Source organism: Hyperolius riggenbachi, chromosome 5 (assembly GCF_040937935.1).
Source record: "Hyperolius riggenbachi isolate aHypRig1 chromosome 5, aHypRig1.pri, whole genome shotgun sequence".
Classification (NCBI taxonomy): Eukaryota; Metazoa; Chordata; class Amphibia; order Anura; family Hyperoliidae; genus Hyperolius; species Hyperolius riggenbachi.
In genome coordinates this window covers 122084858-122107920 of record NC_090650.1, presented here as the reverse complement: position 1 = coordinate 122107920, position 23063 = coordinate 122084858, and the positions used below count along the sequence as shown (strand labels likewise).

The 23063-nt window shown below is 45.7% G+C and overlaps 1 protein-coding gene across 12 annotated transcripts in view; it reads left to right on the top strand.

Moving 5' to 3' along the window:
* GADL1 (glutamate decarboxylase like 1) overlaps positions 1–23063 on the top strand; it is a 437687-nt gene that overhangs the window by 182722 nt on the left and 231902 nt on the right. For 9 of the 12 annotated variants that reach the window (XR_011020806.1, XM_068236211.1, XM_068236209.1 and 6 more), the window contains one exon: positions 11660–11775. Coding sequence is in view for 8 of the 12 variants with exons in the window: in XM_068236211.1 (XP_068092312.1) it covers positions 11660–11775 (116 nt within the window). In the remaining 4 variants the exon portion in view is untranslated. Of the gene's footprint in view, positions 1–11659; positions 11776–14291; positions 14417–23063 lie in introns of those variants that run through there. The other 3 variants (XM_068236217.1, XM_068236219.1, XM_068236218.1) reach the window with 3 other exon arrangements.

Sequence of the window (23063 nt, the reverse complement as noted above, 5' to 3'; positions counted from 1 at the left end):
TGTTACTACTTACTTACTCTTACCGTACTAGGAGTCTAGGACACTCAGTCACTGTGTCCATAGGCTACTAGCTCCTGCGTGCGTGCACTCACTGTCTGAGTGTACACACACTAAATTTACTTGTGATTACTACTACTGATTATTGTAACTGCTAGTTGTACTTCCTGACTGTTAATACTTACTTACTGTACTAGGGGACACTCACTCAGTCACCTCACCAACCAACCCACTCCATTAAAGTACCCCACTTTTCACCCGCCCTTTTACAAAACTTTTGTCTATACGCCCAAAACATTGAAGATGTCTGGAAGTGGCAGCCAGCGCGGTTTGGGCAAGGGGAAGGGCAGCAAGGGAATCAGGAAGAGAGGGAGCAGCATTGTGGCAAGCCGCGGCCGCGGGCGCGCCACCATGCACAGTTCCGCAGCAGCAGCAGCAGCGTCAGTGGCTAACATTCCTCCCATAGCCACTGGCCGTGGACGCCTTGGGCGCCGCCCAGGAGGAGCATCTGCAACTCACGCTGCAGAGACACAGCAGCAGCAGCGTGTAGCACCTGCTCCCATTTTCCTCCAGCCGGGTCGGAAACGTCCCATTGAGGAAAAGGATGCAGACACTGTGGTGCAACTCATGACGGAGGATGAGCAGCCCGCCATCAGCTCTGCATCCGAGGCCTCCACCCTCACCACCACCACCACCACCACCCCTGTTCGCAGCAGCCGCCCAGCAGGGTCTGGGGAGGAGGCCAGTTCACCGTCAGTCGCCGACCTCTCATTCAGCACTCTTTTGACCCCAGGCATGATGAGTCAATTGAATGCTGTTGTTGGCGATTTGGAGGAGGAGATGCTGATGGGCACTTTGGGGGAGGAGGGATTGGACAGCAAGACTGTGGCGACAGTCAAGCGTCCCATCCATGCATCAGCAGAGGAGTTTGGGGGGTCATCATCAGAGCAGGACATGTTTCAGGAGGGGCATGATGATGATGACCCGGTGACAGACAGAGACTGGGTGCCAACACATCCAGAGGATGTCGTCCTCAGCAGCTCTGAGGAGGAGGAGGAGGATGCGGTTGTGGGCCTTGCAAGGAGGCGCATCATTGCAAGCATTGGCAGCGTCCCACAGCCTGCTGGTGTCTCAGGCTCAGCAGCAGCAGCAGCAGCATCAGCCAGTACCACCACCAGCCGCACCCAAGACCCCCCCCCCCCCCCCAACCACCACAGGGAAACAGGCAGCAGCGCTTCCATGCCGTAGGGGGATGTTTTTGTCACCAATCTGGCGGTTTTTCACCATGCCCACAGTGTACAGCAAGTACGCCACTTGCAACCACTGTCAGCGGAAGTTGAGCAGAGGTGCAGACCCCTTGAAGTTCAGCACCAGCTCGCTGATCAACCACCTTTCTGCGAAACACTTCCACCAGCATGAGGAGTTCCAGAGGCTGAAGGCATCTGGTGCTGGCAGTGGCACCAATCCCATCACTGCACAGCCTTCAGCAGCAGCAGCAGCAACAGCAGCCACCCGCCCTCCTGCTCCTCCAGCAGCACCAGCAGGAGTGCGGAAACGCCCTGCTCCTCCCCCCTCTGCAACTCCTGCCGCCGACACTGAGGCCTGTTCTGGCAGCCAGTCCTCAGTGGCCTCCTCTGCTCCGTCTGCTGATTCCCGTGCCAGCAAAAAGGCACGCCAGAGCCTTTTGAGCGAGTCCTTCCAGGGGGTGGTTAGGGCTCTGCCTCCCAGCAGCCGTCGCGTGCGGCAGCTGAACGGCTTGCTGGCACGGGCCATGTGCTCCCAACTCCTGCCGTACACGCTCGTGCAGGAGGGGAGCGACATGCGGGCGCTGCTTGCTTGTGCAGCCCCAGACTGGCAGCTCCCCAGCAGACACTTCTTCGCCCGCAAGGCCATTCCTGCACTGCACCGCTTTGTGATGGCCAATGTGGAGCGAGGGCTGGAGCACGCGGTTGGTGAAAGGGTCCACGTCACCATGGACTCCTGGAGCAGCCGCTTCGGGACAGGCCGCTACCTGTCCTTCACTGTCCACTGGGTCAGCTTGGTGGAAGGGGGTGAGGATGGGAGAGCAGCAGCGGGCACAGCAGCAGCAGCAACACAGTGGGTGGTGCCACCCCGCAGGGTCAGGGGAACTGCAGCGGGTTCCTCCGATCCTCTGCCATCCTCCGCCACACCTGGCCAAACCCCCCGCCTCAGCAGCAGTGTGAAGGCCCGCCACTGCCAAGCGCTGCTGCACTTGGTCAGCCTTGGCAAGACCAAGCTGACGGCAGCCCACGTGTTGGCCAAACTCCAGGAGCAGGAGCGGATTTGGCTGACCCCCAGAGGCCTCAGAGTCGGAGAGGTGGTGTCCGACAATGGGGCCAATCTGGTTGCTGCCATAGACAGGGGAAACCTGACCCACATCCCCTGTCTTGCCCACGTGCTGAACCTGGTGGTGCAGAAGTTCCTGCGCACCTACCAGGGGATGGACGAGCTGCTGGAAACGGCAAGGAACGTTGTGCGTCACTTCCGGCGCTCGGCTGCAGCCTGTGCGAGCCTGGAAGACGTGCAAAAGGAGCTGGATCTGCCACGCCATCGGCTGATCATTGACGTTCCGACTCGCTGGAACTCCACCCTGGCGATGTTGGAGCGTCTGGTTGAACAGAAGCACGCTGTCAACCACTACCTTGCCCTGGCCACTGTTTCCGCAGCTCAGAGAAGGGACAAGACCAGCAACATCCCGTCCATCGTCCCCGATGATGACTGGAGGCACATGCAGCAGGTGTGCTTAGTGCTGGCTCCCTTCCTGCAGGCCACAAACATGGTGAGCAGGGACCATGCTATGGTCTGCGAGTGGGTGCCCCTGGTTTCTCTGCTGAACAGGGCACTCGATGCTTTGCTGGCACAGGGAGCGGCAGCCTTGGACCAGCAGGAGCGGCAAGCAGCTGCACAGTCCACCTCTGAGGGGGAGGAGGAGGAGGACTTGGTGGAGGTCCCTGACCTGGCTGCTGATGAGGGGGATCAGCGCAGTGCAGCTGAGTTGGTGCGGGGGTGGAGAGAGGATGAGGCAGCAGAGGAGGAGGATGAGGAGGACAGCACTGACGTCGATGTGCCAGCAGACGTGGCCCGCCTCTTCCCAATGGCAGCGCACATGCTGACGTGCCTGCGCAGGGACCCCAGGGTGATCCAGATGAAGCAGAGGGAGGACATCTGGATCAGCATGATGTTGGACCCACGCCTCAAGGGGAAGTTGAGCCAGTTCCTGCCGCCTGCAGGAGGAGACCCAGCGCAACAAATAAGGAGCTTGCAGCAGGCCCTTGTTGAGCGCTTGGAGGAAGCCTTCCCCCAGCCTTCCACCCCCACTGTCCAGCAGCCAGCACAGAGGCAGCAGCAGGTGCCTGCATCCAGCAGCAGCAAGCGCCCCACAGACCTGCTGTCTCTCAGCCACGAGCTCTACAGGACTGTAGAGGCTCCGGCAGCAGTGACTAGAGAGGAGATGCATGCAGCAGCATCCTCCTCCGGTCACAGCCAGCGCCTGACCCGCATGGTGGCTGACTACATGGGGTCCTACAGCGGGCTTGACAGCGATGCCCCTGTTGATCCCATGGAGTATTGGGTCAAGCGCATGGAGATCTGGAGCGAGCTGGCGCAGTACGCCCTGGAAGTGCTGTCCTGCCCCCCTTCCAGCGTGCTGTCCGAGCGCTGCTTCAGTGCAGCTGGTGGCGTGGTCACCGAGAAACGCTCACGTCTGTCTCACAAGTCTGTGGACAGACTGACGTTTCTCAAGATGAACCAGGCGTGGGTGGAAGGCGAGTTCCTGGCCCCTGTTGTCGGCGAGAGGGGGACATGAACTGGCTGCCGGAACTTAGTACCATCGTTAATGTGCCTTACCACCCTTTACCACCTCCTGGCTCCTGCTCACTAAGCCAGCCTGGTTCACTTTGACTATTACGTCGCCTGCAGCCACACATTTCACACCTACAGTGGGCTGCTGCTGTGTACTGCCCTTCTGCTGTCTGTCTGTGTTTCCCACTGCCAGGGTACACAGAATTACCGTCTGCTGCCACTCTGCCACCAGCTATTACGTCACAACAATAGCTGCTCACACTGCTCCTCCATTCCTCCTGCTGCTGCTGTCTGTCTGTGTTTCCCACTGCCAGGGTACACAGAATTACCTTCTGCTGCCACTCTGCCACCAGCTATTACGTCAAAACAATAGCTATATTGGTTGTAAAACCAAAACCAAAAAAAACCAATAAAAAAAAAAAAAGGTTTAATTTTTCTGAGGTGCCCGGGTTGAAAACTGTGTTGTCCCAGTTGTGTATTGGACACAATGTGGGCTGCACGACCGCTGTCTGGGACCTCCTGTTGTGTTTATTTACAGCCCTGGTATCACCGCTAGGTACCAGGGCTATTATGTCACGCTGCCTACCTGCTGCCACACTCACACTGCTCCTCCATTCCTCCTGCTGCTGCTGTCTGTCTGTGTTTCCCACTGCCAGGGTACACAGAATTACCGTCTGCTGCCACTCTGCCACCAGCTATTACGTCACAACAATAGCTGCTCACACTGCTCCTCCATTCCTCCTGCTGCTGCTGTCTGTCTGTGTTTCCCACTGCCAGGGTACACAGAATTACCTTCTGCTGCCACTCTGCCACCAGCTATTACGTCAAAACAATAGCTATATTGGTTGTAAAACCAAAACCAAAAAAAACCAATAAAAAAAAAAAAAGGTTTAATTTTTCTGAGGTGCCCGGGTTGAAAACTGTGTTGTCCCAGTTGTGTATTGGACACAATGTGGGCTGCACGACCGCTGTCTGGGACCTCCTGTTGTGTTTATTTACAGCCCTGGTATCACCGCTAGGTACCAGGGCTATTATGTCACGCTGCCTACCTGCTGCCACACTCACACTGCTCCTCCATTCCTCCTGCTGCTGCTGTCTGTCTGTGTTTCCCACTGCCAGGGTACACAGAATTACCGTCTGCTGCCACTCTGCCACCAGCTATTACGTCACAACAATAGCTGCTCACACTGCTCCTCCATTCCTCCTGCTGCTGCTGTCTGTCTGTGTTTCCCACTGCCAGGGTACACAGAATTACCTTCTGCTGCCACTCTGCCACCAGCTATTACGTCAAAACAATAGCTATATTGGTTGTAAAACCAAAACCAAAAAAAACCAATAAAAAAAAAAAAAGGTTTAATTTTTCTGAGGTGCCCGGGTTGAAAACTGTGTTGTCCCAGTTGTGTATTGGACACAATGTGGGCTGCACGACCGCTGTCTGGGACCTCCTGTTGTGTTTATTTACAGCCCTGGTATCACCGCTAGGTACCAGGGCTATTATGTCACGCTGCCTACCTGCTGCCACACTCACACTGCTCCTCCATTCCTCCTGCTGCTGCTGTCTGTCTGTGTTTCCCACTGCCAGGGTACACAGAATTACCGTCTGCTGCCACTCTGCCACCAGCTATTACGTCACAACAATAGCTGCTCACACTGCTCCTCCATTCCTCCTGCTGCTGCTGTCTGTCTGTGTTTCCCACTGCCAGGGTACACAGAATTACCTTCTGCTGCCACTCTGCCACCAGCTATTACGTCAAAACAATAGCTATATTGGTTGTAAAACCAAAACCAAAAAAAACCAATAAAAAAAAAAAAAGGTTTAATTTTTCTGAGGTGCCCGGGTTGAAAACTGTGTTGTCCCAGTTGTGTATTGGACACAATGTGGGCTGCACGACCGCTGTCTGGGACCTCCTGTTGTGTTTATTTACAGCCCTGGTATCACCGCTAGGTACCAGGGCTATTATGTCACGCTGCCTACCTGCTGCCACACTCACACTGCTCCTCCATTCCTCCTGCTGCTGCTGTCTGTCTGTGTTTCCCACTGCCAGGGTACACAGAATTACCGTCTGCTGCCACTCTGCCACCAGCTATTACGTCACAACAATAGCTGCTCACACTGCTCCTCCATTCCTCCTGCTGCTGCTGTCTGTCTGTGTTTCCCACTGCCAGGGTACACAGAATTACCTTCTGCTGCCACTCTGCCACCAGCTATTACGTCAAAACAATAGCTATATTGGTTGTAAAACCAAAACCAAAAAAAACCAATAAAAAAAAAAAAAGGTTTAATTTTTCTGAGGTGCCCGGGTTGAAAACTGTGTTGTCCCAGTTGTGTATTGGACACAATGTGGGCTGCACGACCGCTGTCTGGGACCTCCTGTTGTGTTTATTTACAGCCCTGGTATCACCGCTAGGTACCAGGGCTATTATGTCACGCTGCCTACCTGCTGCCACACTCACACTGCTCCTCCATTCCTCCTGCTGCTGCTGTCTGTCTGTGTTTCCCACTGCCAGGGTACACAGAATTACCGTCTGCTGCCACTCTGCCACCAGCTATTACGTCACAACAATAGCTGCTCACACTGCTCCTCCATTCCTCCTGCTGCTGCTGTCTGTCTGTGTTTCCCACTGCCAGGGTACACAGAATTACCTTCTGCTGCCACTCTGCCACCAGCTATTACGTCAAAACAATAGCTATATTGGTTGTAAAACCAAAACCAAAAAAAACCAATAAAAAAAAAAAAAGGTTTAATTTTTCTGAGGTGCCCGGGTTGAAAACTGTGTTGTCCCAGTTGTGTATTGGACACAATGTGGGCTGCACGACCGCTGTCTGGGACCTCCTGTTGTGTTTATTTACAGCCCTGGTATCACCGCTAGGTACCAGGGCTATTATGTCACGCTGCCTACCTGCTGCCACACTCACACTGCTCCTCCATTCCTCCTGCTGCTGCTGTCTGTCTGTGTTTCCCACTGCCAGGGTACACAGAATTACCGTCTGCTGCCACTCTGCCACCAGCTATTACGTCACAACAATAGCTGCTCACACTGCTCCTCCATTCCTCCTGCTGCTGCTGTCTGTCTGTGTTTCCCACTGCCAGGGTACACAGAATTACCTTCTGCTGCCACTCTGCCACCAGCTATTACGTCAAAACAATAGCTATATTGGTTGTAAAACCAAAACCAAAAAAAACCAATAAAAAAAAAAAAAGGTTTAATTTTTCTGAGGTGCCCGGGTTGAAAACTGTGTTGTCCCAGTTGTGTATTGGACACAATGTGGGCTGCACGACCGCTGTCTGGGACCTCCTGTTGTGTTTATTTACAGCCCTGGTATCACCGCTAGGTACCAGGGCTATTATGTCACGGCGAGCTGCCTGCCTCATTGACTGCCTGCTGCCACACACTCATCCTCCTCCTCCTGCTGCTGAATTTACCTCCTGCTGTCTTTGTGTTTCCACTGCCAGGGAGCACATACAATGGCGCTTCCAACATGCGTGCGCCCACCAGCTATTTGTTACGCTCAAAAATAGCTGCATTTCTTTAAAAAAAAATTTGAAAAGAGAAATACGTGAAGAAGAAGAAGAAGACGATATTGAAAAAGAAGGAGAAGGAGAAGATGAAGAAGAAGATGAAGAAGAAGATGAAGAAGAAGAAGATGAAGATGAAGAAGATGAAGATGAAGAAGAAGAAGAAGATGAAGAAGAAGAAGATGAAGAAGAAGATGAAGAAGATGAAGATGAAGAAGAAGAAGAAGATGATGAAGAAGATGAAGAAGAAGAAGAAGAAGATGAAGAAGAAGAAGATGAAGAAGAAGAAGATGAAGAAGAAGATGAAGAAGATGAAGAAGAAGATGAAGAAGATGAAGATGAAGAAGAAGAAGAAGATGATGAAGAAGATGAAGAAGAAGAAGAAGAAGATGAAGAAGATGAAGAAGAAGAAGAAGAAGATGAAGAAGAAGAAGAAGAAGATGAAGAAGATGAAGAAGATGAAGAAGATGAAGAAGAAGATGAAGATGAAGAAGATGAAGATGAAGAAGATGAAGATGAAGAAGATGAAGAAGATGAAGAAGAAGAAGAAGATGAAGAAGAAGAAGAAGAAGATGAAGAAGAAGATGAAGAAGATGAAGATGAAGAAGAAGAAGAAGATGATGAAGAAGAAGAAGAAGAAGAAGAAGAAGATCTAGAAGAAGATTAAGAAAGATAAAGAAGAAGAAGAACAAGTATATACAGTAACACTACACTACTGAACCAAATTAAGGACACAACTTCTCTTTCCACATTTTTTTTTAAAGGAACATCCCCACATAATCACTTGCTGTTGTTACTTGGAAAAAAAGATGTTTCTTGCATCATTCACCCTCAAAACAAGTGTTGGAAGCTATTTTGGGCCAATTCGAATAGTCAGCTCGAATAGTGAGCTCGAATACCGACTCGAATAGTGAGCTCGAAGTCCGAGGTCGAATCGAATAGTAAAAAATATTCGACTCGAATATTCGACTGACCTCGAATAATTTACTATTCGAATTCGACCAAATTCGAATTTTTAAAAGGGGTATTTGAGCACCACTGTTCCTGAATACTACATGCCTCATCACCATGGTGACAGCTCTAGAAACGTTATTAAAGACAGGAGATAAGCTTAGTGAATTGAGGCCATTGTGTAGTATCATTCTATAAAGCAGGTGGTTTTGGCACTTGACGCTGAGTGTTGAGTGCCTGAGTGCCTTAGCTGGGTGCCGCTGTAGCACTAATACTATAGTGGGCACCCCACACAAGGGTAATTCAGGGCTCCAGAAATTGCTTGGCCCTAAATTACTTCTCCCTCTGAGTTGCTATGACTTGGAGGGAGAATAGTATTTAACGCCACCAGGAATTTGAGCAGCAGCAGGGTGAGCCATCATTCGGTTTATCCCGCGCCCGACTCACCAGCAGTGTGTATATATATATATATATATATGTACCCATCTTTCTAATATTTAGCTTCCCAGTCTGCTGGAAATGTTGGTGCTATATGAATAAATACAAAAAATAATATATAATAAAAATAGTAATTAACAAATAATACCTACTCCAGCCTCTGGTCTCTGTATTGGGTGACAGAAGTAGAACCCAGTGTTGTTCAACTTGTGTAGTCTTAGAAGCTTGTTTGCTTTAAAGCTGCAGAAAGGGGTTATCCGGTCTACTGTAGTCTTTCTGTCAGCTCAAACAAGTCTGGCCATTCTCTTGGGATTTTTCTTCCGAAGAAGACAATTTTATAGGTAGAACTAGCAAGGATTGTAAGTTTTTTTTCTTTTACACCACTCATATTTATTAATACAACAATACTGTGTGCAAGTATCCCAGGAAATTAGCAATTATAAAAATACTCAGACCAGACTATCTGGCACCAATTATCCCACCATGGTCGAAATAACTAAGATCACATTTTCCTCATATTGATGTTTAAACTGAATTTGCTGAAGTTTCTGACCGGTTTCTGTAATAATGTGTGCATTGCACTTCTGCCTCATGATTGGTGAATAACAGCGCAATTAAGCAAATAAGCAGGTGCTACTAATAAGGTGCTTAGTAATTATGTATGTGCCACCAAACAAGTCTTTAATTCTACAAACAGGCAAAAGAAAAATAATTTTTAAAACAAAATGTGAAAATGTGGAAGATTTTTCTCTATTTTGTTTTAGCTACATAGTATTTTATCTACTGCAAGAAAATTTTCAGCATGTCATCTTTATAACACATACACATAACACATACACATAAAAGTAAAACAGGCAATGTAGCTTCCATAGGGCACTCAGACATATATAATTAGCTTTAAAAGACTTGACATATTGAAAATGTACGTGAAGACACTTATCTGTGTTATGGAAGTGATTACACGTATGGTCAAAGGTCCCTATAATTTATTGTTATGCCATGTTTTGCCTTTTACAGCTACTTTTGCCCTTTTCATGGATAGCAGATATTATGGAATGTTATGGTTATTGCATTCATTCTGCTAAGAGGGTTTTTTTTAGATTCCCATTGAGAATTTCTCTGAAATCACATAGGAGCTTTTCATTAAAGCTGAATTTCAGGAGTTCTGGTATTCAACTTGTAAAGTACGCCAATTGCACAAGCCAGTACTAAAACTGGTTAAGAATAAAAAGGAAAATGCTACATACCATATTTCTTGGTTTAGAGCAGTAGTCACAGTGTGTATAGAAATTAACCACCTCATTTGGAATATTAACATTCTGTTGCACTGCAGCATGGAAGGAAGACACACTAAGAAAAAGTTGTTTTCTAGTTGTATTTAGTCAATGTAACTTATAACAGCCAAGTGAAACCTATAATAGCAAAAGTAAGAATACAAAATAATCACCTGGATAAATTTACACCCCCCACAGAGACGAATCTTGAACTACTGAACTTTTTATCTGTTCTCTGCACTTAGAAGTGCTTTTTCTAATATGCTGAAGTTTTATGCTGTGTAATTATTTATTTATCACTGAGAATTACATGTATTTTCTGTGGGACTGCAGAGAAAATATAATTTACAGCCACAGATTCTTATCCCTTGCAGTGAGAAAAAAGGAACATTGTTTTGTTCTAGTTAGGCTAGGAACTGTACATACTCATGTTTATCTCATCATATCACATATCATTTCAGGTACCCTTTACCAAGTTCTAGTCTTGGGCAATGCTAGGGACACATTTTAAATATTAAATTGAAATTCCATATTCCTATTATCCAGGTAAAATTATGAATGATGCATTTTTTCATAAGAAATAGGGTTGCTACCGAGATATCTAAACCTGAGCAGATATCTGCATAGAGTACTGATTGTTGGCACAAACATTTGGCGAAAATTACAATTTTTTATGGATTTTGGATAACTACCTAGAGTTTACTTGAGGAACATTTTAACCATTTGCTATACTGTGGATATTGTTCAAACAACTGGACAGTTATTTTTTTTTTACATTTATTTCTAGAGGGGAACTCCATTATTGCGTGTAGTGTAATTTGATATTGTATCTATCCAGTGAAGATATTTTTTTTCTGAAATACATTACATTAATACATTAAAACATACATTGATGGTAGATATGACCTAAAGATGAACTTAACTGAAAATAGCAGTAGGGTGGTAAAAAAGAAACCAATAAATTGCAAAGTAAGAAGTTAACAAATAGAACAGAGATCAAGAAATGATTGATATTTGCCATGTAATTTATTCATGTTGTTGATCCACGATGAGCCACTAAATCATCATCTTCACTACTGGCAGAAAGGAAAAAAAGTAGACAGTCACAGCAGCAACTGCCATTATTTATAACCACACCCACTAACAATGCAATAGGCTAAAAGGTTGTGTTTTTTTTATAGATATACATATACACAAACATCACAATAGAGTTGATTCACAAAGCTTACTTATTTTTCATCTTAACTGTAAGGAGAGCTGATGCGTGAGATATAGAAATAAGGCGCTATGAGATAAACAGAGAAGGAGAAATAAATCATGAGTTAAGTCAAATAAGGAGAGATAAAGCATGCGTTAAGTCCATTAAGGAGAGATAAATCATGAGTTAAGTAATTTAAGGAAAGTTTAATTTTGAGTTAATAAGTTAAGTTAGATGATTCAACAGAAAAGCTTTGTGAATCAGCTCTAGTGAGACTGAAACAATCATTGTTCCTATTAGTGGGAAGCAGAAATGATGTTTTATATGCTTTATGGTGTGTAGGGAATGCAGTATTTTGAAGGAAGTGGAGCTTTAAGCAAATTGTCTAGCACATGTGTGCAACATTGCCCATTATTTCATATGTTATTCAAGTCTGCATAATCCTTATTTTCTTCCTGCAGGTGGATCAGTCTCCAATATGTATGCTGTTAATGTAGCAAGGTATAAATTCTGTCCTAACATAAAGGAGCAAGGACTTTCAAGTACTGCCCGACTTGTAATGTTTGCATCAGAGGAGGTACAGTATTGTATATCTACATTCACTTTGCTGTAATGTAGACAATAAATTAGTGTGACATTACTTCCAAATAAGCACTATACTTGACTTTTTGCATGTTTTAACAATAGTCAAAATGGTGGGACTATGTTTAGGTCTCATCCTGTCAAGGTGCACAGTTCTGCCACCATCCCTGGATTAAGATCTGGCAATGATGATGGCACTCTTAACAAAAGCACTTCTACAAATCACTGAATAAAATATTATTTTTAGTTTTGAAGAAGCAGAGCCTAAGGCCCGGTTCACATTAGCGGTCGCCGTCCGGAATCGCCGTGCCGGAGCCGGACCGCATGCAGAACGGACGTAACGGACGCACGGCATAGCAATGAAAGCCTATGCGTCCGTTCACATGCGTCCGTTTCGTCCGGACCGGATCCGGACCGGATCCGGACTCCGGCATAAGATCCAACATGCGCTATTTTTTGGTCCGGCTCCTCCGGCAGCCGTATCCGGAGCGGAGCCGGACTGCACCATCCGGCCAATACAAACCAATGAGAACCGGAGAGCGCACAACACACTGGCTAAAAATCCGGATGTTCTACCCTACTTCCTATGCGTATTGTAGCGGCGATTTTGGATGGGGACACATGGGCAAGCATTTTGGAGTGGAGCAGCAGTGACTTTAAACGTGCTGGAGATGTTGGCAGTATGTCGGAGGTGGAGGTGAGTGCTAAACAGCGGAGGGCCTGATTCCACAGGTCCACCTTCTGCTGACCTCCCAGACCCCAACATTTTTATTCGGTTTCTACTATCTTTTGCCAAACGGATCCGGATCGCATCCTGATGAACACCTGATGCAACCTGACCGGATCCGGATCGGATCCGGATCAGAACCGTACGGTTCCGATCCGGATCCGGTCCGGATCCGGTCAGGTCATCCGGTCTGTTTGGCAGGAAACCGCAAGTGTGAACCGGCCCTTATGCAGTGATTTGTTGATGAGGAATTGAATGTTTATTGGTTGCAGAGGTCTGTTTATGGAGTACCTAACAGCCCAGGGGTCTCAAGTCATGTGGGACATGCCAGGTCTTAGGGAGGGCTAGAGCTATGGCCCTTATCTGTTTAGGAGGGAACAGATCAGTGTGAAAAAGATATTAACCACTTCCGTACCGATGTACTTGGAATCTACATCCTGTTAGTGGCTGTGCAGCTCTGAAAGGACATACCACCATGCACTCACGCCGGCCTTGCTGTTTGCCATGCTATTCCATCATTGCACCCACAGACTCTGCTGTCTCAGTGACAATAGATCTTCTGCATCTAGGTCACAGATTCTACTTAAGACTGTGTAGCTGGCACACAGATATATAGCAGCCAAAGGCCCATACACTAAGTCACATTTCTATGCTTGGGGCTAGAATGTGTTATTCAAAATAACCAGCTTTACTTAGTTAATTTAATGTCTTGACTAAGTACAACTGGTTATTTTGTAGAAAACATTGTAGACACGTATACAAGAATTTGACCTAGTGTATGGGTCTTTGATGCTCTTATATATATTGTGTACCAGCTATTCATTTCCACTGTAGCCAATATCCGTGTTATATGGATTTCCCATAACGTGCACATATTGTTTGCTTGCCATTTTCATTTGATTCGTTGGATCAAATGTATGTCTGTTTTGAAGTGAGTTAAATCAACTTTTTATGTGGATGTTTTGATTGTAATTTGTGATGTTATATTATACAGACATATATTAACACATTGCTGTGGCACAACTAAGTTAGTCACTACTATTTATGAATACTTTACTTATTAATCACCTCACTTATTAAGAGTTGCACATGGTTCAGTGCCACGAGACCAAGGTAGAACATACTTTAATATCTCTGTGACAGTTATCTTTAAGTTCCATATGAACGCATTTATAACTGGGTCTACTGGGTCAATTTCATATTTGTGTGACCTGAGCACATTTTGCCATTTAGAGAGTTGAGTTTAAAGTGACACTGTGCCCTCTCAGTCCCAATCGGCATCTCCTGACAGCTCCTGGCAGCTCCTTTCATTTTTGGCGACAGGCCCGATAGGCCTGGCCACGCGTCTGCTTCTTCGTGTTCCTGTCCGCAATAGCTGTATAGAGGGCATTATTGCAGACAGGAACGTGTAGAAGAAGACTCGTGGCCAGGCCTGCCAGGCCTGTAGCCGAAAGTGAAAGTAGCTGCCGGTGGAGGACAGGAGGTGCCAATCGAGACTGCAAGGGCACAGGATGGCTGTAGGGGGCTAGTAGGAGCCCCAGGTGAGTAAAACTCATTTTTTTTTTACTTAAGCATTCCTTTAAACTAAAAAAAAACACATTATGGCCCTTATTCAATTCACTTTTTCACTTAAGTTTTCTCCTAGGTGATGTTTTCACACCTTACCAATAAAATCCATTGGAAGCCACCAGCAAGCAAGAAAATATTCAGAATAATTTTGACAGTAGTTTTTCACCTACTTGTTGGTACTTTTTTCAATTGCAGTGCTGATGTGCTGAAAAGTTATTTTAAACAGAAGATGCAAAATTATCTCCTAGGAGAAAATTTTGGAGAAAAGGTGAATTGAATAAGGGCCTATAACTGTTTTCAGTATTGCCATCAAAAGAGAAAATCTACAGAAAACTGAAAAGTAAGCAATTTTCTTCAATTTCATAAAAAAAAAAAAAAAAGTTTTTTGATTTTCACATTGTAGGTTTATTGTTTATCAGTTTAAATTGGTGTTTGTGTGTGCATACTGTCTAACGAGCAGACTTGGGGAACAGTAAAAGAAATAATCAATTTCGAGAAGTTGACCCTTTAATGCATTTATGAAGGAGCAGAACCAAAAATTTAGACCTTATGCTTTTTTTGGTCAAAATTACTTGAATGTAAGCCATAGGGAAATAAAAGTATATTATTTCAACAAATGCCTCATTTTGAAATTAAGTGATTTAAAGGAAACTTAAATCGAGTTTAAAAAAAAAACATAAATACTTACCTAAGAAGACAGTAGCCTCTGGATCCCATAGAGCCTTCCCGGTCTTCTCTCTGTAATGTTGTTCCACCACTGTCCCGACTAAAGGGGTTTTGTAGGGGAGGCTGAGGATAAAAACCACCACTTACCTGGGACTTCTATCAGCCCCTTGTAGCAGTAATGTCCCACGCCGTCTTCCTCTGATCCGCCGTTCTCCGCCGCCGGCCCCGGTCTAGTACGGCATGCCGTCCAACTGTGGCCGTGGCCGCATGCCTGCTCGCTCCCGCCCACGTCAAGGAAAACTTCGTACTGCGCCTGCACAGTTAGCTTCGGATGACGTGAGCGGCAGCGCACATTATTCGTCTTTGTCATTACCAGTACATCAAATAACAACCTAAATGTATGAACCATGTTCTGACCCTCAGGGTCAGAATTTTACATCCAGGATACCAGTCTTTACTGTGGATCTGTAGGACCTTCTGCAGCCCACATATGAATGACATATGAAACAATGCTAAATAAGCTATTACATTGCATATTAGGGCAATCAAAAGTAGTTTGGGAATTTTTTTAGGCATTGGGAATTTTGAACACCTTGACCTTGTGTCTGTATAGTAGGAGAATTATTCAAAATGCTAAGGATTGTTAGTGTTAAGGTGGCCACTAACAATTCAATTTCTATCGAAAAATCATTTGAGCGATCAGATAATTCTGATCGGAGGAAAAATCGTTCACTGCACCATCAACGAACCAATCTTTGCTTCACAACCAACAAGAAAATACAAATTTTGGTTAGACGAAAATCCAGTCGGACGACTATTTTTATAATCGTTTGTAATTGATTGTGCCCATCAACTGAGATTATTTACAAGCAATCCAATCAGAGTTTCTGATCGCTCGATTTTTGCTAGAAATTGGACCGTTAGTGGCCACCTGAAGACTTCAAGGTTATTGTTAGACATGTAGAACAGGTATGAGTTAGGGTTAGATATAGCCATATATGATATATTTAGGTATTAGGTAAATTTAGACAAAGGGTATAGGCAGCACCAAAATTAAGCCATACTACAAAGTTAGCACCCAAATAAATGTTACAAAAACAGCAAAAACAATGGAGTGAAAGTGAAAGAGGAAAGGAAGTGGAGAAGAATAGATTCAAAATTAAAGTTATAGATCCAAAGATATAGTTATAAGAAGTTATAAGATCCAAATAGAAAAAAAAAAGAGAGAGAAAGAAAAATTGAGAGTTAAAAGGGAAATTCGTACATTGTTCTACTGAATTTTTACCGATTTATTTTACAATTTTTTTCAGTCTAATTTAATTAGTTATATGCCCTAACAATTATAGAAGGATTGGAGAGAAATGCATGTAGTGAGAGTTCCTAAATACCTTTGTCATGCAAAAGCCGTGCTCCATTACTGCACTCTGATTGTTTTTCGACAACACAGCATGAGGCTCTAATCTTAAAACCTGGACTCCACAGTCTTATTATATATTGTTACAAGAGAAACGTCAGTAGGGCAATATATTTAATATATATAGTCATTATTAAAATTGCTTCTTTCTTTACAGTGTTAATTTATACATTATTTAGTCAGTGTAATATGTTTGTTTCTGAGAATTCTGAAGCTAGTGAACATAATTCCTGCTTTCTCAGAATGCTCCGGAAGCACAATTCTGCATAGCTAAACAGCCTAGGCTAATTATCATTGGGAAGGTGGGGCTACATACTAATGTACAACAATATATAGATATAGGAAGTTTTTCATATGCTGAAACAAGGAAAATTACCATAAAAGTGATACCCACTTTTATGGTAATTTTCCTTTTTATAGCATATGAAAAACTTCTTATATCTATAATTGACTGAATAATTGACTGCATCCTACTATATGTCACTACAGTGCCCCTTTAAGTTACCTTTTAAATGTTGTAACAGAGCTGCATTATTTAAACAAAAAAACAATGTGGTTGCTAGTTTCATCCTCTCAAGTAATGAGAAGTAATACCAGATTTTATAATACTGTATATTTTATTTATATTAATTATTAATGTTTATAGTCTTGGAACATTTCTAATATTTACACATCACTTTATGGAAAAAATTCAGCAGTTCACATTTGTATCTGTTCCCAAGGGAACTTTGTAACAAACATGGAAGAGACAACTGCGGTGAACAGCGATACTACCGCAGCTGCCTCCATCTCCCTGCCTAGAGATCTATCCGGGCATCGGGCGTCTAGCACGCCGAGGACGGGTTTGTCAGCAGCACATAGGGTCGCATTGTCACAAGGTCGCATTGACCTTTATGCGGGGAGGAGGCGCGTCAGCTGACCAGCCGGTCGGCTGACGTCAGAGGAGACGCTCGCCGCGCCTCATTGGTTGATGGGAGTGGGAGTGCTGAAGGGGTCTCCTCTGCTTCTTAAGCCTTGCTGAATCACTTGCAACTTGTCTGCTGTTGCGAATACTTCGTGTTAGCATTCAGACCTTAGATAGATCCGGTGGGCTTTGATCCGGGAGGAAACCGGGGATTTCACACAGTGATAGGATTTTTTTGATAGCTATAATTATAATCGAAATACTGTTTATTATCTGTGTATGACTCTTGCTCGCTTCTGACTACTCTTACGCTTAGTGATTCTGTACTTCTGCCCATCTGATCTTGCTGCCGACTCTGCCTGTTAAAACCTTTTTGCCTTTGCCTTCTGCTTTTGTACCATATCTGTCCGTCTGTTGCCAACTTGATTAGTCTGACCACTCTACTCTCACCAGAGGGCCCTTGTCTCTGGTGAGGGGCTCTGTACTGTTAGTGCCCACCAGCTCCTTTGGTGAGGTATAGCTAAACCTATCAGTACTACTGTTGCACCAAGCACTATACTTTGTTATCACATTAGCTGTCTGGTATACTTGTATTATTGGTGATTCTGCAGATCACCATATAATCAGGTATATATCTGTATTATAGGTTATACTTCAGATCACCTAATAATCAGAACTCTGTTACTTGCTGACACCTATCGTTACAAACTTACAATCAAATGAATTTTGACTTGTTTATCTGACAGGGGCGTTCCTAGGGTCCTTGGAGGGTCCTTGGAGATCGGGGGCACCATTTGGCACTAGGTGGGGGCGTGACCATGCAGTGAGTGGGCGTGGCTTTGGGTGGGGCCAAATGTACATGAACTTAGCAGCGGTGTAAGCTACAGATAACGGGCCTGCCCATCGAAATATTGAATGGAGCCCCCTGTCCTTTATTTAGATAATTTACAATCAGTATAGGCATAGATCAAAGATGTATACGCAATACTGACCAATTTTACCACCCCCAAGCAGTAAGTGGGCCAACAGACAATGAATTTGATGAACAGAGCTAAAATTGGCTAATCAAAATTGTATGTGTGTACCAGGCTTCACAGCTAATACTGTACATACTGAAAGTAGCAGGGATCAGCATACAATACAGCTGGTTTACAAACAGTAAAGGCACAGAGTAACACCTTATACTGTACACACTGGAGGTAGATCAGCACACAGTGCAGGCACTAGAGAACAGCTTATACTGTGCGGCCATGGAGCAGAATGTGGGTGTGGTCATGGGTGGAGACACATTTACATGAACTTAGCAATGGTGGGACATTAGATCAGGACGGTGGTGGCAAACCTTTTGGAGGCCGAGTGCCCAAACTGCAACCCAAAAGTCACTTATCTATCGCAAAGTGGCAACAGCAATTTAAACTAAATACTGTACAAACATTTTAACTCATAGATGAACGTTATGGAGAATCCAAGTTAAATAAACTGTGAAGATAAACAATTTCATCCATCCTACTCCTGGAAAATGTATTTATTTATTTTTTAGAACCTCCCAGTTTTATTTTCTGTTTTAAAAAGCTAAAAAAGTAGGTTTAATGCTATTGTCTCATATGATGATGATTCAGCTTTTCCCATAGTCTCGCAGTTAGCAATCATGTGACCCCCAACAAGACAAATTCAGCAATCATGAGGCCCCCCAATCAAGACAAATTCAGCAATCGTGAGGTCCCTATCAAGACACATTCAGTAATCACGAGGCCCCCAACAAGACAAATTCAGCAATCATGAGGCCCCCAACATGACAAATTCAGCAATCGTAAGGCCCCCAACAAGACAAATTCAGCAATCTTGAGGCTCCCAACAAATCATGAGGCCCCCCAACAAGACAAATTCAGCATTCACGAGGCCCCCAACTAGACAAATTCAGCAGTCATGAGGCACATAAATAGACAGCATTTCACGTAACTAGGCAGAATGCCCCCTTAATATGGTAGACACCTCTCACCTGGCTTCTGAATTCTCCTCTACTGGCTGCTGTGCCTGGCAATACTGTTTTTGGCTGGATTGGGGATGATGTGTGGGCTGAAAGGCCTGGCAGTGATGCTGTGGCCTGGCTGGCAGTGATGCTGTTGGGTTGACTGGCGGTGATGCTGTGGCCGATGCTGTGGCTGGGTTGGCTGGCGGTGATGCTGTGACCTAGCTGGCAGTAATGCTGGGCTGTGCTTGGCTGGTTGAAGTAAATGCTGGCCTGACTTGTGGTGATGCTGTGGCCTTTTTTACAGTGATTCTGGGCTGGTTGGTTGGTGGTGATGCTGGGCTGGCTGGCCTGGATAGTTTAGGTAGTGACAGGTGCCCCCTAGTTAAGGTAGCACCAGGTGTCCCCCAGTTTAGGTAGTGAGTGACAGGGACCCCCAGGTTAGGTAGTGAGTGACAGGCGCCCCCCAGGTTAGGTAGTGAGTGACAGGCAACTCCCACATTAGGGAGTGAGTGACAGGGACCCCAGGTTAGGTAGTGAGTGACAGGGACCCCCAGGTTAGGTAGTGAGTGACAGGGACCCCCAGGTTAGGTAGTAAGTGACAGGGACCCCCCAGGTTAGGTAGTGAGTGACAGGGACCCCCAGGTTAGGTAGTAAATGACAGGGACCCCCAGGTTAGGTAGTGAGTGACAGGCGACCCCCAGGTTAGGTAGTGAGTGACAGGCGACCCCCAGGTTAGGTAGTGAGTGACAGGCAACCCCCAGGTTAGGTAGTGAGTGACAGGCGACCCCCAGGTTAGGTAGTGAGTGACAAGCGACCCCCAGGTTAGGTAGTGAGTGACAAGCGACCCCCAGGTTAGGTAGTGAGTGACAGGGACCCCCCAGGTTAGGTAGTGAGTGACTGGGACCCCCCAGGTTAGGTAGTGTGTGACAGGGACCCCCAGATTAGGTAGTGAGTGACAGGGACCCTAGGTTAGGTAGTGAGTGACTGGGACCCCCAGGTTAGGTAGTGAGTGACAAGGACCCCCCAGGTTAGGTAGTGAGTGACAGGGACTCCCAGGTTAGGTAGTAAGCGACAGGCACCCCCCCCCCCCCCAGGTTAGGTAGTGAGTGACAGGCGACCCCCAGGTTAGGTAGTGAGTTACAAGCGACCCCCAGGTTAGGTAGTGAGTGACAGGGACCCCCCAGGTTAGGTAGTGAGTGACTGGGACCCCCCAGGTTAGGTAGTGTGTGACAGGGACCCCCAGGTCAGGTAGTGAGTGACAGGGACCCCAGGTTAGGTAGTGAGTGACAGGCGCCCCCCAGGTTAGGTAGTGAGTGACAGGGACCCCCAGGTTAGGTAGTGAGTGACAAGGACCCCCCAGGTTAGGTAGTGAGTGACAGGGACTCCCAGGTTAGGTAGTTAGCGACAGGCACCCCCCCCCCCAGGTTAGGTAGTGAGTGACAGGGACCCCCAGGTTATGTAGTGAGTGACAGGAGCCCCCCAGGTTAGGTAGTGAGTGACAGGAGCCCCCCAGGTTAGGTAGTGAGTGACAGGGACCCCCAGTTAGGTAGTGAGTGACAGGCACCTCCTCACCTGACAGACAGCCAGCAGTGTGTCAGACCTCGATCAGCGGGCGACCTGACCTAGTCGCTGGCTGATTAAGGTCTGACAGCAGCGGCTGCCCGTGGGGAGGGGGGAGGGGGCAGCGGGGAGCTGTGGGCACCATTGCAAATAGATCGGGGCACCCGCTGACATGTTGGGGGCACAGGCCCCCCTAAAATATGGCTAGCGACGCCGCTGTTATCTGATAAGAGACAACTGAGCACTTATATTATGTGTCTTCCTAAATAAGTTATCTGATAAAGTTTGATATTGTCATTGTGTTTTGGACAAGTTTACATTTAAGTTCCCCTTGGCTTTAAAACATAACTGCTGATTCTTCTGTTTTGTAGCATGGTTCATACTTGATGTGCTTAGTTATTGCAGAGGAATTGAATTAGCGGCTATGGGTGTAATGCTTGATGAATACAAATGAGCTAAGCTACTGTGATATTTAAACTAAACACAGCATAGAATAGTTTTACTGAAGTTTCAGGCCAAAAATTAATTTGACAAATTATATTCTTTATTTTTCCTGCATTTTTTATCAACATTATAATTTGTATTCCAGACTAGACTTAATGATTAATATTTAGAAGAAGTATAGATGGAAAAGTCCACTAATCTTACTTATTCTGACATGTTGTAATTCAAGTGCCCAAATGTCTGAAATGATAAATATCCATGGTAAATCCATATATACTAAGAATTATTTTTGCATTATTCATTGATTTTGCTGTGGGCTTTTGGATTAAGAAAGTAAGTATTTACATGCCGCTACTTTGGTGGCCTGGTAAGGTTGTTTTAGAACAAGCCTGACAATAATTAGGCTAGATTCGAAAAAACCACATACTTTCATTACTGAAATGAAATGCATAAGTACATTCAGACTTCATTGTTGAAAATAGTGCAGTAAGTGGATACCATATTGCTTAGCATGACTGGTTGCTCCATATGTTGACAAAATTGGGTGTCATTGACTTTATTGCTGTGCTAGACTGATTATAAATAATAGCCTGGTAAATACATGCCGAACATTAAAGCTTAAAGGAAACCAAACGGCGATATAAAATAAGTTTTATACATACCTGGGGCTTCTTCCAGCCCCATGTGCACGGATCGCTCCCATGCCGCCATCCTCAGCCTTCGGTATCACCAGCACCGGGTCCCATAACTTCGGCCAGTGACAGCCAGTCTGCGCAAGAGAAGTGCACTCTTTATGTATCTCTCTGGCGGCTGCCTATCCGTGTGCATGGGGCTGGAGGAAGCCCCAGGTATGTATAAAACTTTTATTTTATATCGTCTCTGGTACACCTTAAAGATTTTTAACCACTTGAGGACCACAGTGCTAAACTCCCCTAAAGACCAGACCGTTTTTGTGGAAATTGGCCACTGCAGCTTTAAGGCCTCACTGCAGGGCCACCCAACTCAGCACACAAGTGACCCCCCCCCCCCCTTTTCTCCCCACCAACAGAGCTCTCTGTTGGTGGGGACTAATTGTCCCCCTAGCGTTTATTTTTTTTTATTAATATTTGAGTCTTTATTTTGTTATTATTTTTTACAATTTTTTTTTTCAAACCCCTCCCTCCCCCCAGCCAGCCAATCCTGGCGATCAGTTGTCATAGGCTTTTGCCTATGAGAGCCAATCACTCTCTAGTTTCCCAGGGGTACAGCCATGTCACACTGCTGTCCCCAGTACTGTACACAGTTATTAGATGGCGATCACTGATGGGAGACTGGAGGCGGGGCGGAGCTCCCCCTTCCAAGTGGAGATGCGTGTGCATCCATCCACTCATGATCTCCTGCAGATCGCCTGATGACAATTGGCGTTAGGCGGCCATGGGGCTTCTGCTGCGGTCATGCTCATTGGTGTGACGCGGTCGTTAGGTAGTTAAGGCCCTTTCTTTCTTCAATAATTTTTTTTTCTTGACTGAAACCCTGAAGGGAAAAAAGGTCCCAATTCGGGTATTTCCCTCAGGTGAGGGAAGCCTCTGGATCCTCTAGAGGCTCCATTCCTTGACCCTCTTCTCACTGTTCCAATATCAGGACCCCTGCAAACCCACCAACAAGGGCTCGTCGACGAAGCTCACCCGCACTGCACAGGAGCAGATGGCTTGTGCCTTCACACTATCACAAGCCGAGTGCAGTACATATGAGCTCTGTGGTACTGCGGGGGTCCCAGCACTGGAAGAAAGGGATGGAGAGGGATTGGGAAGCCTCTGGAGAACCCAGAGGATTCCCTTTCCCAAGGTTAGTATGTACATTTTCACTTGATAATTACCAAGTTGATAATTACCAAGATACAGCATATGATAATTCATGCCTACAAATTAAACATAGAGCACAACTTCAGTAATCATTACAGGTGACCAAACCAGTGAGTAGCGAAAATACAGATATTCTTTTCGCATTCATTATCGGAAAAATAATGCAACATTTGACTTTTGAGCAAA